Source organism: Nylanderia fulva, unplaced genomic scaffold, assembly GCF_048542155.1.
Source record: "Nylanderia fulva isolate GAGA-0341 unplaced genomic scaffold, ASM4854215v1 Scaffold117, whole genome shotgun sequence".
NCBI lineage: Eukaryota > Metazoa > Arthropoda > Insecta > Hymenoptera > Formicidae > Nylanderia > Nylanderia fulva.
In genome coordinates, this window is record NW_028189376.1 from 285,001 (window position 1) to 305,294 (window position 20,294).

At 32.0% G+C, this 20,294-nt stretch overlaps 2 protein-coding genes across 6 annotated transcripts in view; one reads left to right on the forward strand and one right to left on the reverse strand.

Annotated features, from left to right (window-relative positions):
- Window positions 1-2,310, forward strand: part of LOC114936780 (U2 snRNP-associated SURP motif-containing protein) — a 12,919-nt gene extending 10,609 nt beyond the window's left edge. For all 3 annotated transcript variants that reach the window (XM_029310094.2, XM_029310096.2, XM_029310095.2), the window contains one exon: window positions 1,259-2,310. In XM_029310094.2, coding sequence (XP_029165927.1) covers window positions 1,259-1,538 — 280 coding nt within the window. In that variant the 3' untranslated portion in view covers window positions 1,539-2,310. The remainder of the gene's footprint in view (window positions 1-1,258) is intronic.
- A 453-nt stretch (window positions 2,311-2,763) lies between these two features.
- The window catches only part of LOC114936778 (uncharacterized), a 31,133-nt gene continuing 13,602 nt past the window's right edge, over window positions 2,764-20,294 (reverse strand). Inside the window, exons 2-9 of one of the 3 annotated variants that reach the window (XM_029310089.2) lie at window positions 16,157-16,354; window positions 5,658-6,056; window positions 5,297-5,592; window positions 5,049-5,136; window positions 4,676-4,750; window positions 3,914-4,192; window positions 3,388-3,818; window positions 2,764-2,829 (exon numbers count right to left, since the gene is read on the reverse strand). In XM_029310089.2, the coding sequence (XP_029165922.2) occupies window positions 3,397-3,818; window positions 3,914-4,192; window positions 4,676-4,750; window positions 5,049-5,136; window positions 5,297-5,592; window positions 5,658-6,056; window positions 16,157-16,354 (1,757 nt within the window). In that variant the 3' untranslated portion in view covers window positions 2,764-2,829; window positions 3,388-3,396. The remainder of the gene's footprint in view (window positions 2,830-3,387; window positions 3,819-3,913; window positions 4,193-4,675; window positions 4,751-5,048; window positions 5,137-5,296; window positions 5,593-5,657; window positions 6,057-16,156; window positions 16,355-20,294) is intronic. The other 2 variants (XM_085489684.1, XM_085489685.1) reach the window with 2 other exon arrangements.

Genomic DNA, 20,294 nt, shown 5'->3' on the forward strand with positions numbered 1-20,294 from the left:
ACACAGGTGTTTGTAAGAAAAAATATATAGCTACTAGTTTATATGCAACTAGTATATTTTTTCTTATAAACTTTTTTTACATCAATTGATTCTTTTCATTATTTTATGTATGAAAGTATTGTGATAAAATCGTCGAAACATGAATATTTAACGAGATATTTGATAGTTTATGTGCCATTAGCGTCAAATTTAAATATAAAATATCTCGTAAACTATTCATTTTCTGGCCATCTTACAACTTTTATGCCAAAAATTACGAGAAATCGATTTATATAAAAAATTATAGTAGTTTCATTTAAAAAAACAAATGCCCTTCAAATGACTCAGAAAAGCGTCCTTCAGAAAAGTCAGTAGCGCCATCTTCTATCCTCCTTCAAGTCAAATAACTTTTGTTTTTGGGAGTCGATCAAAATTGGACACTCTGTGTATATTAAACTGACTGTATATATTAATTGACATTATGAAATAATTATTGAGAAAGAATATATATAAATATAGAGGGTGTATAAAAAGTACTGGGGACCCTTAAATATTTCTAAAACTAAGCATTTTAGAAAAAAATGTTTCCAATCAATCTTATAGGGCTCAAAATAAGGTATTTGATGGTGACTTTGACTTTGACCTAGGGGTCAAACTTAGAGGTTATTTCAAGATCAATCTAATTCTTTTAGATGGAATCCCCTACTTTTTATTGCATATTCTTACAGTTTATCTCAAGAGTTTTCCAAAACATTCAAATAAAATATTCTTTTATTAAGTACTTTTTAAGTTATAAAGGTTTAAAGTTAACAATTTTTTGACACAAAATGTAAAAACTTGTAAAATATTTATTTTTCGGTAATCATACCTTAATACTTTTGTGCATGGAATAATGAGACCAATCAATTGGTTTAAAGAAAACACATAGTTGCTTTAATGAAATATATTGCAAATTACATGCATCTTTTTTAAACCTTTATAACTCAAAAAGTACTTAATGAAAAAATGTTTTATTATAGTGTTTTGGAAAGCTCTCGAGATAAGCTACAAGAGTATGCAATAAAAAGTAGGAGGTTCCATTTTAAAAAATTAAGTCGACCTTGAAATGACCTAAATTTGATCCCTAGATCAAAATCGAGGTCACCATTAAATGCCCTATTTTGAGCTCTATAAAATTCATTGGAAACATTTTTTTCTAAAATGCTTAGTTTTCGAAATATTTAGAGGTCCCGGTACTTTTTATATATATTGTATATTTCTACTTGTTATATATTTTTAGATCGCGCAGTAGATCGCCTCGCTGCAAACGTAGATCAAGATCTCCGTATAAAAAACGCGTACCAGTAACCCCTTCTCCCCCTCGTATTCGACGTACACCATCGCCTTCCTTTTCTTCAGGCAGAGGATCACGCAGATCGCCCACTAATGAACGTTGCGATAGAAAAAGAGGATCACGCAGATCACCCTCTTTGTCGCCTCCACCACCTCCACGTACTTCCTCTAAACATAGAGCTTGTAGTCCTCCTTCCCCGCGTAAACGACACAAGCATAAATATTAAATTGCGATACACATTTGCGTAGAAAAATTACACAGCAGTTTTCATAAGACAATTCCTCAGGATTTTTTTTTATTTATACATACATTTGACTTGTACAATGTTTAGAAAATATAAAAGATGAATTTCTCGTTGTTTAATTATTATAAAATAAAATTTTTTTTACATTATATATTGTAAAATATTTGTATTTTGCGTTTTGAGTGACACGATAGAGATTGAGACAGCGCGTATTGTATTTCTAATAGTACAAGACATAATATAAAATATTAATATGGATTGCTGAAAGTTACATGAATATACAGATTATTTAATTATCAGATTTTTTAAATACACATTTTTTGAAGATAGAAGATGAGGAAAATATATATATTAAGAACGAATAATCATAAACATCTTTAAGTTTATATTTCTCAAAAATGTTATACTTTCGTCAAAGGTTTTGAAAGTATTTCAGAATTGACTATAAAATAATCTTACTTAATAATCTAAAAAAATATTGTTTCTTTTGCAATTGTGAATATTTTGAATAAATAATTTTATGTAAAAATAATTATACAAACATTATTTTCTCTTTACATCTTCAACTTTGTCACGACGTTTATAATTGTATGATTTAATTGATTGATTATCATAGTTTACATTCAACAAATATTTTTTTACAATGGTACTGATATACCTTATAGAGAAAAAATGTATTTCCTTTCCCTTAAATCTTAAATTAATCTAACTTTATTATGTATGCTATACATCGGCCATTTTTGTAAAAATCTAATATCCTTAAAAAAGCATACGATATAAATGTTAATTGAGTTTCTTCAACACGTTAACACGTTGCAAATCGCGATAAATTCTCAACAAGTAAAAATTCAGAAATCTTATTGTTAAAGAGTGAAAAAAACGAGCAAAAGATTGAAATATACAATTTGTTTACATATAATTATATGTTATATTTTAATATTTTTTAAAATTATAAATCGTATTATGTTTTCATTTTCGAAACAAGTCAGTTGTCGAAATAAATAATTTTAGCTCGAAAAAATAAATGTTATCAAATTATCTTACAAAAGCACATATTCTATAATTGCGAAGTTTACTGTCAATCTGGGATTCTGTAGAATTATTATTTTTTTCATAAGCGACTATATGTTATTTATATTCGATATATTATTAAAATAAGCTCTTCCTTCCTTTTTAAGTTGATCACTATCCTGTTGTTTAATTTCAATTTCTGTTTGTCGAATGGATGCTCTTGCTTCAGATTCCATATGTGAGTCCTTCAGAGCTTTAATACCTGTTCGCAAAGCAAATATTTTCGCGAAAACTGCAATACACTTTATATATATTTACCTGTACTATATATTTATACCAATGTTTAAACCTATTTTTATTATATATCACAAACATTTTAAATCAATTATATATATAATTAAAATATTAATATAAGAAATTAATTAAAAATCTTTAATATGTGTTATATAAAGATTATAAAGATTTTTAATTAATTTATTATATAGTATTTTGATAAATTAAAGAAAAAATAATTATTCTGATACAATAAAGATCCTCCATGCTCATATTTTATCTGTCTCACTGTTTTAGTTTTATCTATCAAATTTTAATTTATTTGTAAACTAGGAAATGATGACATGTTTATATAATTTCCAGACAATATAAGATATTTTATAAAACCACAATACATATACAAATCTCTATTATTTAATAAACATATATATATATATATATATAGTACGTCAAAGTTATGTTATTAATTGTTAGACTAAAAGGAACTGTTAAAAGTTTTTTTTCTACATGCATGTTACGCATTAAAAAATATATAATTATTATTTACGTTTTCGTTCTAGTATTTTGTCTTTTGTTTCCTCTTCTCCTTTTCCTCTTTTTCCACTTCCTCTTCCTCCTCCTCCTCCTCCATCTCCACCTCCACCTTCTCCTCCTCTTCCTCTTCTTCCTCCTCATCTTCTTCTTCAGCATCAGCTTCACTATCCTGTGGAGTGGATAATTTTCCATATTTTGCATCAAGTTTAGCTATTAATTCTGAATCATCAACATTTTCGATTTCCTCTTCTTCCTCTTCCTCTTCCTCTTCTTCTTCTTCTTCTTCTTCTTCTTCTTCTTCTTCTTCATTATCATTATTTTCTTCTATTCGCTCTTCATCGTACTCTTCCGTTCCCGAAATACGTTCGCCTTCTGATGTTTCTAATTCATAATCTTCTTCCTCAGATGATACTATTTTAAATTGATCCCGATTAGTATTGATTTCTATAGCCGAAAAAATATAAAGCAAATCTGTGAGACACACATACACAGTTTATTTCAATACGATAGAAAAAAAATAAGACAATTATTCATCACACCTGCTTTAGCTGTATTTTGAGTTGATTTTTTTGTTATTTGTGATTTATCTTTTGAAATCAAATTCTTTACATCAGTTCGAGAAATATTTTCTTTTTGCAGCTTCTTATACTTGGATCTCAAGTCTTCATAATTTTTTATTTGCACTTCTACAGGTGCTTTATCATCTATTTTCTCAGCTGATATAATCGCTTGTTTAATATGAAGTGGTGGAACTATTGTATTGCGTCTTGATAAATCAGGTGTGTCGATTGAATCATGTGAAGAACAGGAAGTATTAACTGAAAAATTGAGTCATTCAGTATTTTATGTAGATGCATGCAAGAAAGGTGTAAAATAAACAACTGTCAATTCTATAAATATTCTGTAATATATAATATATTAATGAAAAGTTCCTCGCCGACCATGATGAAATTGTGAAATCAGGCCTCTGATATGACAATAATCTAACATGGCCGCGATGAGGACCTAAGAAGCTTTTTTAAATATATATATGAAAGAAAGAAACACAGATCGTGATTTAGTTAGAATAAATTTATATATGTCAAAACTTTTTACTTACCTGTAAAAGATTTCAATTTTGATCTTTTTAAATCTTATAACGAGTGCAATAATAATACAAATTAAAATTTAAAACTTATTTAATCTAATAAATCTAAATTAATTATTTTCTTTTTATATGTGTTATATACATATATTATTGCAGCGCCTGTTATAAGAAATGTGCTGATATACATATAAGATAATGCATATAAAAAATTTACCATTGTTCCATCGTCTAACGAGAACAAAATGCGCAGCAACAACAAGTGCAACACCGACTCCAAATTTCACAGCCACTGCAAGCACCATATGTTTCATTTCTGATTACTATCTTTTTTATATAGGAAATTACCATAATATAGTCAATAAGTATAAAGCCACGAGATATTTTTGTCTTTATAATGTTTATATTGTGAAAAAGGAAGAACAGATGCTGATGCTTATATTATATATTTTCATGTTATATTCACAATCAGAGTTAAAATCGAATAAAAGAGCATGGAGGATCATATATTATATATCTAGTTGAAATTATGTAATTATCAAAAGGCTTTAGCAAAGGTATTTTTAATATATATTTTCTCACAGACTCACCGCTAGTAGATTCTTCAATTTCTTCCTCTTCAGCTTCAACTTCAGATTCTACATCATCTATATCTTCTTCTCGTTCTTCACTTTCTATCTAATAAAAAAGTATTTTTAATGACAAAAAATTAAAGAAATATAAAATATAATCAACGTCGAAAGATATAATCAACGTCGAAAGATATAATCAAATATATAAAAATAGTGCAAAATATACAAAAATAATAAAAATAATAAAAATAATAAAACGTACGTACCTCTTCTAGAGGATCAGCACTATTAGAGTCAATTTTATGAATGCCAGGTATATCTGCGAATCCCATAAATATATCGTCATCTTTTTCTTCTACAGAGGTATCAACAATCTCCATGCTAGCTTCAAGCTCCACATCAAAGTTATCATTTCCTTCGTTTCCATCATCATATTCATTTGTCTCATCATCATCAGTTTCTTCCAATGTATCAGCATTGTCATATTGTTGTTGTGTTTTTTCTTCGTCTTCTTCTTCGTCGGCCCTTTCTTCATCAATATCTTTTTCTTCGCTTTCATCTTCTACAAATATATTTTAATAAAAATAAATATATATTTTTAATATTTTTGTAACATTTTGCACGTACCATTTGCGTCATTATTACCTTCTTCTTCTTGTATCTCTTCCTCTTCTTGACTTCCTTCTTCCCCCTCTTCTTCTTCTATTTCTTCATTTTCTGCTTCATCTATTTCCTCCTCCTCTTCCTCTTCTTCTTTTTCATCATCATCTTCTTCTTTCTCTTCTTCTTCTTCGTCTTCTTCTTCTTCTTCTTCTGTCTCCTCCTCTTTTTCTGCTTTTTCTTCTTCGCCAATTTCTTCTGTCGATTCTCCTTTCTCATGATCTTCCTTTTCTTCCTCTTGTTCTAACACTGTTTCACTTGCTTCCACTATTTCGTCATGCGATACATCATGATGATCGTAAGACGAGTCATCCACCCATCCTTCAAATATACTTGCCCAACGTGAAGATGCAATTGGTGTATCGACTTAAAATACAAAATATTTTATCAAAATATATGACATCACATAAATCCCTTCTTAAGGTCGGTTCTACAATACCGTCGTATGTCGGAACATCAGCGATTGTCCAATGAGGAAATTTCTCTTTCGAAAACAAAATTTCCGCATTGGACAATCGCTTACGTTCCGGCATCCGACTGCGACATACGACGTATTGTAGAACGGGCCTAAGGCAGAGAAAATACGTAACTACCCAGATAGCAAAACATGTTAACAAAATATGGGCAATATGACAGCAAATCTAATCATGACTTTAAAGCAGATTCCTGTCTACTGTGTCCGTAATTGATGACATTCTCCTAGCATAAGTAGTAAGCAAAATCTGATAACAGATTAGCGGCAAAAACTGAGCAGATCTGCACAATATAGTTGATAGCAAATTGACGGCAGAAACCGAGCAGATCTGTTAAACATAATCTGATAGCAGATTGGCGGCAGAAAGAGCAGGACCTGTAATTCCTTGTCATTTGAATATATGATAGAATTGAATATTTTTCAATAAATTTGTGCATAAGATATATTATCCGTTAATTATAATTTTTTTGTCATAAATATAAATTTTAATCAAATTGAATACTTAAAACGTCGCTAATGATATTTAAAATAGGAACGATACATTAAATTCAACCCAAACTAGCCAAGAAAATTTTTATTTTATTTCCACAACGTTTCGACCATCTGTTTTTGGTCCTTTTCAAGTGAGAAACTAAAATAATACAATTAATTAAGATTAATAAAGATAAACGTTTTGATGTTAAATGCAAGAATTAAAATTTACATACTTTCTTAATAAAAGCGCAGTTAGTTGACACTGTTGTCATTATTAAACAATATGATTATATCGGAATTTTTAAAACATTTGAAAAAACTTTTGAAAGAACTTTTGAAAGAAAGTAACCGCATTTTATCGTTATGATGGATCGTCAAAAACTTTGAGCGCAACGCGGGCGCGCTACCCGTATGTGAAATACACCCACGCAGGGGATACGAGGTGTGTTCAAAAAGTATCGCGAATTTTGAATTTCCGCGGGTTACGTATATTCGATTTTCGATTTTTTTGTGGCGTTATGTTGGTACTCATGTTTCTCATTTATGCCGACAAGTACGGCCATTTTGAATGTTCAGTTAATTTTTGACAGCTGCTTTGCTTGCACGTGTTTTGGCTCGTCTTCGATTTTTGCCTATTCCAAAAAATGGATGAAAGAATCTGTATCAAATTTTGTGTGAAAAACAAAATTAAGTGCGCGGACGCATTCCGAATGTTGACTGTGGCATATGGTGAAGCTACCTTGGACCGAAGCAACGTTTATCGGTGGTACAAAATGTTTTCCGAGGGCCGAGAAGATGTGAACGACGAAGAGCGTGCCGGACGCCCGAGCACGTCAACAACAGACGAAAACATTGATGAAGTGAAGAAAATAGTATTGGTCAATCGTTGAATCACCGTTAGAGAAGTTGCTGAGGACCTAAACATATTGATTGGCTCGTGCCATTCGATTTTTACCAATGATTTGGGCATGACACGGGTCGCCGCGAAATTCGTACCAAAATTGCTCAATTTCGACCAAAAACAGCATCGCCCATACAGCACCGATAGATTGCAAAAACATTACAACAATCTTTCACCGCAATATTGCAATATTGCAAATTCACTGCAAAATGTTGCTACATCATTGCTGTTGAATTGCAGCAATGTTAAAATGTCCGCTTTTTGGAAGATTGCAACAAAATATTACAACAATATTGCAATATGTTATGAGTTTGCAATAATGCATTGTTATTGCAACCATAAACTAATGTTGCATATACAGGTATATAAATGTAAATAAATCATTAATGAAAATATGTTGTAGTTAATTTATATATATTACAATATATAAATTATAGAATTTGGATTACATGCAATATTTCCAAAATATTAATGTCATGTTGCTACAAGTGTGCTGGAATTTTGTGCACTTATATCTCTGCAATGTCTTTATAATGTTGCATTGCAACTTGCAACATTGCAACGTTGCTGCAATATAATTGCAATAATCTGTGCTGTATGGGCGCATTAACATTGCTCAGGAGATGTTGGACTCTGTCCGCGACTACCCAAATTTGCTCCAGAGGGTCATAACTGGTGACGAATCATGGGTTTATGGTTATGACGTGGAAACCAAAGCTCAATCATTCCAATGGAAGCTGCCGCACGAGCCAAGACCGAAAAAAGCGCGCCAAGTTCGGTCAAATGTGAAGGTTTTGCTTACAGTTTTTTTCGATTGCAGGGGCGTGGTGCATCATGAGTTCTTGCCACAGGGTAGAACGGTCAATAAAGAATATTACCTGCAAGTTATGCGCAAATTGCGCGAAGCAATCCGCCAGAAACGCCCGGATTTGTGGAAGAACAAAAATTGGCTTTTGCACCATGATAACGTTCCTGCTCACACATCGTTGCTTGTGCGCGAATTTTTGGCCAAAAACAACACACTAATAATGCCGCAGCCACCGTATTCCCCAGATCTGCCCCCTGTGACTTTTGCTTGTTCCCGAAACTGAAGAGGCCCATGAAAGGACGACGCTACGCTACGATTGAGGAGATAAAGACGGCATCGAAGGAGGAGCTGAACAAGATCACAAAAAATGATTTTTTGAAGTGCTTCGAGGATTGGAAAAAACGTTGGCACAAGTGTATAATATCTGGTGGGGATTACTTTGAAGGGGACAAAATAGATATTCATGAATAAATAAATAATTTTTGAAAAAACACAAAATTCGCGATACTTTTTGAACACACCTCGTATAAGGAAACCCTCTGCGGCGAGAAAACAATTATCGATGCTTACTGTATCGATGGCGCCTGACGCCAAAGAATACAGGTAAGTCATACCGCAAATGTCTCTAACAAGAGGCCGAGAGAAGAAGACCTGATTACGGTCAGAAAGAGGACCCGACCAACTCCCTTGTACAAGTTGGCCAAAAGGAGACCAGGTGAGCAGCCTCCTCCAAAAGACATCACCAGCACGAACGGTCCTTCTAAGGGTGCGATCTCATGATACCGAAATTGACGTGCGGAACAGAGAATGCGTGAATTGAACAGCCAATCAGAGCTCTTCCGCATTTTTCTGTATCTTTTTCCGTATGTGTTTGTGTGTATGCGTTGCGTACTCTAGCTAACCTATAAAGTTAGAGTTGAAAGTGTCTTTTTGACGCGTTCAGATGTGTTTTATCTGAAAATTTTTTTCCTTTGTTCCGTTATACGGAAATTTAGAACTTCTTGCAACTTCTTTGTTTTAACAGCTTCTTGCAACATTAATAATTTGTTATCCATTTTTAATTTTTGCTTTAAAACTCTAGACACATCAATAATAATGACGCATAATTTGGTGTGCCCTGTGCACATGATACGGAAAAATTACCAAAAATGAGTCATAGGATTCAAAAACAATTTTTGTAATAATATAATTTTTTTTTAAATTAAATTTATTTAATACTGTCTCAATAATATTTATTTCAACATTTTAAATATTATACTTGAATAAAATTAACAAATATTACTGTTTCGATAAAATACTTATTTTTTTAATTATGTATTTATTTCCCGGAACGCGTCATTTTCATGTCTTTCATTTTCATGTCGGTGCACGCACCGTGTGCACAGGGCACAGAAAAACATGCGGGATAGAAAAATGCGGAAGAGCGCTGATTGGCTGTTCAATTCACGCATTCTCTGTTCCGCACTTCGATTTCCGTATTATGGGATCGCACCCTAAGAGTGAGATTTCCTGGCATTCTCCCGCCCGAATTTAATACTAATTCGCTTCCTGGCGCCAAAACGCCAGAACTCTTCAGTATTCCAGTCTGGCGTATCATCGCTGAGAATTACTAATAATCTTCTTTCAGAACTTCCGCCCATAAAGGCCCCCAACGACAATATAGACCTGGACTTCTGAAATAGTTCGCCTGGATCTCCTTTAAAGGAACGATCCCTCGTACTCGTACAGGTCGTATTGTGGAGAGTATCGCCCTTAATTTCTCCACCAATATCGCCGATAAAGAAGTCAACGCTTCTACACAAACCAACCGGAAAAAAGGAAGGAAGCGGAGATACCTCTGCAAGAAATATAATATAAATAATAATAATAACAATAACAAACACCCAGTCAGAAATGATTGGTTGAAAAGACGTCGAATCGATATCGATTCGATTAATTCGACCATATATGTAATAAGCATATATGGCTACCGCCCATAAGAGGAAGTGAGAAGAACGTATAACTATGAAGTGAGACAGAATACAGTACTTTGGCTGTTGTGCGCAAGGTGTTGTGCGCAGGCGGTTAAATATAAAATTAAATAAGTATTATAGACATAATAGTATATAAGATACAAGTAAATAAAAATATGATAATTTCATTCATTTACAAATCTTTTTTTGTGTCAACAAATATATTGAATAAGAATGCAATATTACTCTTGTGGAGATAATTTGATAATATAAATATAAATAAAGTAATATTTATATAGATAGAATAAGTATTTATATAGAATATAAAATTAAAAATAAAGAATGCAAATTGAAGCTATATAAAATTAAAATTAAATGTATAATTTTATATAGCTTTAAATGTCTTTGTAAGAATTAAATAAACATATAGTCAAAATTAAAAAAAAATAAAACGAGCTCAAAAATAATAAGTTTTATTAATATAAAATAGAATATATATTAATACATATGATGTACATTGTATTTTATAAATAGAATAGAATTAAAATAAACACAATAAATACAATATACATTGTATTTTATGAATATAATAGAACTATATATATACATATATATATATATATATATATATATATATATATATATAGTTCTATTAGAGGAAGTGCTAAGAAAAGGAGGTTGGGGGGGGGGGTGAAACTGGGAGGGGAAAAGGTGCATTGTTTGGCGTACGTAGATGACATGGTACTGTTGGCGGAGGATGAGGAAGGGATGATACATATGTTGGGGAAAATGGAAAGTTATATGGACAAGAAAAGGTTAGAGGTGAATGTGGATAAGACAAAGGTAATGAGGTTTAAAAAGGGAGGAGGAAGAATGAAGAGAGTGGAGTGGAGATGGAAAGGAAAAAGGATAGAGGAAGTGAAAGAATTCACATATTTAGGGTATAAGCTACAGAGAAACGGGGGGCAGGAGGCGCAGGTAAAGAACAGAGTTAGGAAAGCAGGAGCGGTGATAAGACAGGTGTGGGGAATGGGAAAGAGAAGGCTTGCAGGAGACTGGATGAAAAGAGTATGGCTAATGGAAAGGTTGGTGGGGACGGTGTTGGAATATGGGGCGGAAATATGGGGATGGAAGGAGAGGAGAGAGGTGGAGGCAATGCAGGAGCGATGGATTAGGTGGACGTTAGGAGTAGACTGGTGCACGCCGGGGTATATGGTAAGAGAGAAGATAGGAAAAGACAAATTTAGGATAAGGGCAGGAAGGAGGGCGGTAGGGTATGAGAGAAAGTTGGAGGAAGGAAGGGGAGGAAGTTTAGCGAGGAAATGTTTTGAGGATATGAAAGAGAGGATAAGATGAGGAAAGGAAAGAACAATGTGGGAGGAAGAGAGGGAGAAATTCTGGGAAGAAAGAGGAATAGAAGGGAAAGAGATAGAGGAAAAAAGGGGAAGGGAAGAGGAAGTATATGAGGGATGGGAACAGAAAGACAGGGAAAGGCAAAAGGAGGAAAGATGGGAGAGGATAAGAGAGTCGAGATATAATAGATGGTATGGGGAATGGAAGGAGGAGGGTTTACCGGAATACCTGAGAAAGGGATGGGGGGAAAGTAGATGGAGAAGGATAGTAAGGTTCAGAATGAACAATGAGATGAGAGGGGCGAGATACTGGGAAGAAGAGGGGAAAAGAAGATGTAGGTTATGCGGGATAGAAGATGAAACATGGGAGCATGTGATAGGAGAATGTGGGGGAGAAGGGGAGAAGGGAAACTGGTGGGAAAGAATGAAGGGAATATTGTAGGAAGGAGGAGAAGGGGAAGGATGGATGAGAGAAATAGAGAAAAAGAGGGAAGAGGGGAGAACGGAAGAAAAGGGGGAGGGAGGGGAAAAGGAGGAAGGAAGTATGAGGAGGAGAATGAGTGGAGGTATGAATGAGGTGGTGGAGAATATATGGGGAACCGGAAGCCGAAGCGAAGCGATGGGTAGGGACGGCTCTTTCTCTCTCTAAAGTAGTAGATAAGTAGGTTAAGGTAGAATTAAGTTATTTGTAAATTAGATGTAAGAATAGAGATAAGAGTAGTTATAAGTATGATTGTAAGAGGTTGTAAGGTTGGGGAACGCTCCTTCAAAAGCGCCTTCAATCTCTTAGGGGACGAATAAAGAATTGAATTGAATTGAATTGAATTATATAGTTCTATTATAAGGAAATTTTTTGAAATTTGTTGCAATATTTATTGTCCGATATTATCTATTGTGATTAATTTATTTAATTTAATTGAATTTAATTAGAATTTTTATTTTCATTTTAAGGTAGTTCTATCGTTTTTCACAATTCTTACGAATATTTAGAAATTTTAATGTTGTAGACGGAGTTAATATCTATCAATTACGAAATTTTGAAGTCGATTCACCGTTTAGTTTAACAGTTATTTACAATTAAAAATAGCATTTTTTCTATACACCACGTGAAAGGATGGCATTTTCATCACATTTTAATATATAACAATAGAACGGATCTTACGATTTTAATAAAAAACCAGTGGGGTATACAATATGAGTGTGAGATTATTTAAAAAAAAAAAAAATTTTTCCCACTGTTTAGTTTCAAAGATATTACTTTTTAAAGAAATGAATTTTTTTCCAAACGAAACATGGAGAGAAATTGCGATGATGATGTGTATTCATACATGAGCTGTTTCTATGTGAAGAGGTTCAGACTGTACAGACTCAACTAAAATTGTTGCTACGGTAACATTGTATAAATGATGAATTTCCTTATCGATTAGAGGCGAAACTTTTAGTTGATATTGTAGCGATAGAACTACCTTAATGCGTTAGTTTCTGTAGCTTTTAATAGATTTGTTCTTACATATAATTGTAGTATCGGGACTCCTCCATAACGCGTAAGTGGGTGATGCGGAGAAGGTTGGGCAGAGGGCCTAGGTAGCTTAATGGTTAGAGCAGTCGCCCGGCAAGCGGAAGGTTCCGGGTTCGAGTGCCGGTCTAGTCACCCGAAGGCCCGATTCTTTTTCGCGGATCCTACATAATTAATAAAATAAATTTTGAAATTCAATTGAACAAATGTATAAGAACAAATCTATTAAAAACTACAGAAACTAACGCATTAAAATAAAAATAAAAATTCCAATTAAATTCAATTAAATTAAATAAATTAATCACAATAGATAATATTGGACAATAAATATTGCAACAAATTTCAAAAAATTTCCTGTAACCTCTAAATCTTAACTTTATCTATCATTATATATATTATATAATAGAGAAGATTCTCGCGCATGCGTATTATAAACCGAGTTCTGCTAGACAAGGAGAACGATATATTGTTTGCACCGTAGTGTTCTCTCATGTTTTTCGGATCCGCTGGCCATATATGCTTATTACATATATGAATTCGACGTCGATTCAACGTCGATTTAACTATCATTTCTGGCTGGGCAATAACAATATGTACAAAGAGAACTGCATCCCCAATAAACCATTCGCTAGAATGAATTATTAATATGTAAATAAATATCCTATTTATTTACAAGAACCTAGACCAAATCTTAAGCGCACGTCACCCTAATATTAAGAAAGCGCCTCTAGTTATAATAACGCAAATAACTAAATACCATCGTTTCACATGCTGTTGCATTCTTGGCTATCTGGATTGTAATAAGTCGACTTACGTAGTTACGTATTTTCTCTGCCTTACTTTACGTCTACGACTACGACAGATGTAAGCGCTTACGTTTAGTTCTTTGCCATAGGCTGAATTCTTGAATTTATAACCAATAAATAGATTTATAGTTAATTTAATCTTACATTTTGTCGATAAAACAGGAAAGAAACAACAGACTTCTCAAGGACATTTAAGATCCTCTAAAGGCCATTGCACGTAAAAAGTTTTAGTCGTAAGCGCAAGAATTGACCAATCACGTTTCTCAATTCAGCCATCCATATCCATAGCAGTAAGAGTCAAGCAACGCGATTGGTCGGATTCTACGGTTACGACTAGAAACCTAAAATCAGAGATGCGCCAACCTCTCCCCACTCCTTCTGGCAGCCGCCATCTTGCGACCATAAAGCAGAAGACAAATTAACAAAGCGGAGCACGGAGCACTCGGAGCTGCAGAGCAGAGCAGTGGAGCAATGGAGAATGGAGCATATTTTAGAGTTTTCTGTTTATCAACTATCACTGAAATATCAATATTGTGCTCGAAAATTAATTTCCTCATAGAAACTTATTTTACTACAACGTCAACCTGCATTTTGCACCATGATCGTGCCTTGCACCACGTGTATTTTTGTGTCAACGCGCGCTTGCAATGGTCAGAAGATGGCGGAAAAACCACGTGATTTCGAGAGCCAATCAAAAACGGTTCGGAGTTGGCGCATCTCTGATTTTAAGTATCTAGTTACGACTAAAACTTTTTTACGTGCAATGGCCTTAAGGCCGTTCTACAATGGAGTAGGTGGTAGTCGTAAGAAATTGACCTATCACAATTGATTATTTTTGAAATAATCGACTGTGGTTCTCAATTTCTTACAACTACACCCTCTCCATTGTAGAAGGTCCTTTAAATTTAAAAATTAGAATTATAGATATAAGCTGCGTTCGGAAACACTACTCGTGTGCACACGAACTCACATTACCTGTTCGGAAACCTTTGGTGTATATTCAAGTGTTTTTAGGTGAATTGTTCGCAAATAATAGAGGGAATCACACTGGTATGCCACCAAATCACTCGTCGAAATACAAGGGGAAGTCAGTGGGATTCGGTATGTTTACATTTTTTATTTTACTAGGTAAAACACATAACCTCTTTTTCTGTTTATAGTGAAAGCAAAGATCAGTAATGCACCAACAAAATATTACTTTAATAAAAGAATGGCATCAAGTCGCAATGAATAATGATTTCCCGTTATGTGATTCAAGTGAGAATATAATTTTTCAAGATATAAATATATATATAAATATATATATATAATATAAATATATAAATATATATATATATATAATATAAATATATAAATATAAAATATAAATAAATAAATAAATATATATATATATATATAATATATATTTGTACACAAAATGTTTACAAAAATACGCATCCGTTTGGAAGCACTCTACACCCGAGAACATACTGTATCCATTTTTCCACTGAAATCACAGCAAAACCAGTATGTCGACTCTCTGTCAGAACCTTTGATCTTTCATTTCTGATTATCCGCCATGTTTTTGAGTGGCCCAGTAGCGTATCAACTATTAAAATGTCCCAGTTTTTATTGTATCTAGTTTAAGCATAAATTTATAAATAATCCGATTATTATTTATTATTAAAAATTTTATATTTATACTTTAAATAAAATAATAATGTAAAAAAGATATAATTTTTCTAAACGTACATTTATTGCACATTAGACATTCACATGTGACACTGTGACCACAGTATTCCGTCTCTGAGCATCACACTGATCTTGCGTCTGATTGGTTCCACCCAAAAACGGCGGATCGACGCAAACCAGAAAAAAGGGTGGAGTGCACATACTGGTTCTACTGTGCTGAAATCACGAAACCACACCGAGTGTGTAGTTTGCCGAACGCAGCCATAGTGTATTAGTGAGTGAGTTTTGTATGCGTGTGCGTGTGCGTGCGTGCGCGTGCATGTGTGTGTGTGCGTGTGTGCGTTGTGCGTGTGGCGTGCGTGCGTCCGTGTGTGTGTGAGTGCGTGTGTTGCGTGTGTGCGCGTGTATGTGTGTGTGCGTCAAGATACATATAAAATATACACATACATGCATATTGTATATACAATATATGTACATATATATAATCAAAAAAATGTATTGTTTTATTTACCATCTGTAGTCCCTCTATGTTCGAAGATTATTATACCAATCAATCCGGTAAGAACAGCCAGTAAAACGAAAAATATGATTCGTGCACACCAATGTCCACCTGTGCTACTTTCTTTATAAATATGAATAGTAACATTTTCGACAGAAGTATCGGTCGGACTGATCAAAGTAGGCGGTGGAGTACCCGTATCTTCATCATCTAAATATAGTAAATTAAAAAATGTATATTAATAACAATATTTTTGCATATATATTTAATATATACTTACATATTTGTATGTGTATTTATATTTATTGTACGCATATTTTTATAGAAATCACAAAATAATAAAGAGCAAAAATGTGAAATGTCTAAAAGAATCGCATATTACCTTTGTAGAAATTTATCACTAGTAACGCCAATTAATCACTTATTTCGAGTACTTAAAATACTGATATACAGTAATTTAAGTACTCGAAATAAGTGATAAATTGACGTTACTAGTGATAAAGGAGGATGTTAAAAAGATCGATTTCCCGACTATCGATGGAACCTAAAATTCGAGTTCCATGGGTATCTATGAACCATATAAGATGTAAAAATGATAGTCTATTTTCCTAGAGACCTGGGGAAAGTATTGAAAATCTATCAAAACTATTGAAAATAGCGTCATTTGATCGATCTAAAGACAATTAAAATCAATGACATGGATGAATTTTTAATTAAACCAAGTTCTGGTTAAATACTTATCAAATAGTTTTTGAGATCAATAATGTTTTAATATCGGGACTGCAAAAATTTTTTTTCGCGAAAACAGCCTTCTATATGTTAAAAAAAGTTAAAAAATTTAAAAAACCACCATCTCATCACACTCCCCAAAAAGTTTGCAACTTATATATATAGATATAAATAGATATCCAATTTTGAGAAAATTAATCAATAAATATATGAATGCGTGGGTGGATGCATACATAGTAATGTAAAACTTAAAAAAATACATGTTAACGATCCCTGAAAAATATGTAAATTTTGGTACCAATTTCGAGAAAATCGGTCCATAAATGCACTTGCATGTGGGTGGATGAATAGGATGGTAAAAATTTTTAAAAATCATATAGTAGCCATTCCTGACAAATTTACAAAATTTGAATACAAATTTCGAAAAAAATCGGTGAATAAATGTGTGAATGCGTGGGTGGGATAAAACTTTAAAAAACCACATAGCAGCTTTCTCCGAAAAATTTGCAACATTTTGGTACCAATTTCGTGAAAATCGGTCCATAAATGCGTATGCGCGTGGGTGGATGCGTGGGTGGATGCATGAGTGGGGGTGAAATTGCAGAAATGTTTTATATAAAAAAACAAAGTAAAAGCATTAATTTACAGAAAGATACGGAGAATTTTAGTGGGATTTATGATCGTGTTCTTGACGCTATTTAAATTATTTTTATTTTTACCTATTTATTTATTTATTTGACTTTGTTATTAGGTTTTAGATTGCGAAAGACACATTGGCTTTGTCTCGATTTTTTAACGCGTAGTGACTAAGATTCTTGCTAACTGTCAACATCTTTTTATTTCTTGCTTACTTCTGTCAATTTTACATTGTTCATTAAAACAATGGTGAATGTTGTCGGAGGTATGCAGTGAATTTGATTTACTATATTAATTTATTTAGCATTTACTTTTGGTATGTAACATTTGTTTTTTGTTTATGAATTCATAATTAATTGTTTCGATAAATGTATTAAAATTATAATTATTTTTATGTAACTTTTTATAGATTTTTACTTGAAAAGGGCTGCAATGACAGCCAAAACGTTGTATTTTAACTAATTATCTACAATAAATGATTGCCAGTTTGGTCGACTTTTACCATTGAGGAAAGATTTTTATACTGGGGAAATTTAAATTGATGATTTTTATTATTTAAAAAAAATTTAATATTTTTTATATTTAAAAAAAATCGTTTTATATATATATATATATATATATATATATAGTACTAAAATTATTAAAAATATTCAAAAATATTTTTATTATTTTATAATTTAGAAAATATTTTATTATTATATTACAACAAATATTTTTAATAAAAAACCACTCCTCAATGTTTAAAGTCGACCAGACTGGCAATAATTTATTATAAATAATTATTTGAAATACAACAACGTTTCGGCTGTCATTGCAGCCCTTTTCAAGTACATCTATAAAAAGTTCCATCAAAATAATTATAATTTAATACACTTATTCGCAACAATTAATTATACATTTAAAAACAAAAATGTGTTACATACCAAATTTAAAACAGTAAATCAACTTCTATGCAAACTACCGACAATGTTAACGCTTGTTTTGATGAACAATGCAAGACTGACAGAAGTAAGCACATATTAAATAGATGTTAACTGTTCGCAAGAATCTTAGTCACTAAGCGTTAAGAAGATAGAGACGAAACTAAATGTGTCTTTCGTAATTTAAATCGTCATAATAAAGTCAAATAAATAAAAATAATAATAAATAAATAGGTAGATATAAAAATAAAAATAAAATTAAAAGTAAAAATAAATATAAAACGACTTAAATAACGTCAAGAACACGATCATAAATCCCACTGAAATTCTCCGTATCTTTCTGTAAATTAATACTTTTTCCTTGTTTTTTTATGTAAAACATTTCTGCAATTTCTCTTTTTCTTGTCTGTTTTTCCTCATGCAGAATCACCGGAGAATCCCAACGGAACTCATGATCGTTGCAAGTCCGATGTAAACTAACGACAGAATGCAATGTCTTGTCTTTTTTTTATGTTATTTCTATGTTCTTTAATGCGCGTTTCTAAATGTCTCTTTGTCTGTCCTATATAAGCCGAATCGCAATTCGCACAATCAATTTTATAAACAACATCAGTTCTTTTTGCAGAAATGTTTTACATAAAAAAACAAGGAAAAAGTATTAATTTACAGAAAGATACGGAGAATTTCAGTGGGATTTATGATCGTGTTCTTGACGTTATTTAAGTCGTTTTATATTTATTTTTACTTTTAATTTTATTTTTATTTTTATATCTACCTATTTATTTATTATTATTTTTATTTATTTGACTTTATTATGACGATTTAAATTACGAAAGACACATTTAGTTTCGTCTCTATCTTCTTAACGCTTAGTGACTAAGATTCTTGCGAACAGTTAACATTTATTTAATATGTGCTTACTTCTGTCAGTCTTGCATTGTTCATCAAAACAAGCGTTAACATTGTCGGTAGTTTGCATAGAAGTTGATTTACTGTTTTAAATTTGGTATGTAACACATTTTTGTTTTTAAATGTATAATTAATTGTTGCGAATAAGTGTATTAAATTATAATTATTTTGATGGAACTTTTTATAGATGTACTTGAAAAGGGCTGCAATGACAGCCGAAACGTTGTTGTATTTCAAATAATTATTTATAATAAATTATTGCCAGTCTGGTCGACTTTAAACATTGAGGAGTGGTTTTTTATTAATTATTACTGGCAACCTTAAGGATTATTATTTAAATATTTTTAACATTTATTTTTGTATAGCTTTGTTTAATATTCATAAAAAAGAAGGAATTTTTTAAATATTTTCTACAGAATTAAATATTTTCTACTGTTATTTAATATTAAATAAACTTTTGGATTTGTTGAGAAATAATTTTTGATTAATAAAAGAAAAAGGTAGGCCAACTAAACGAGCTAAATTAATTAGGTGTTAGATTATATTCGGGTAGACTTTTTTCTTTTTACTCTAATCACTTTAAATGCCAAAAAATAGGAATAATATACAATTTAGTTGACAGAGCGATTTTATTATCACATCCACGGTTTCATGAAAAAAGAATTTAGAAATTGTTATTAACACATTGTCTAACGTATACCTTTTTCATTTTTCCTTAATACTCTTAATCTAATTTTTACAAAAATAAAACGTAAATAAAAAAATTTCATTATCAACAAATTTAATAAAACTGAAACAAATAATACAGCAATTAAACATAATAATACAAAAGAAAATAAAAAATACTTTGTCATTTCGTACATTGAAACTCAGAATTAGTTGCATCTATGATAAAACACCTGATATAAAAGTAGAATACCGCTCTATCAAGAAATTGTTTTGTTAATTGTTTTATA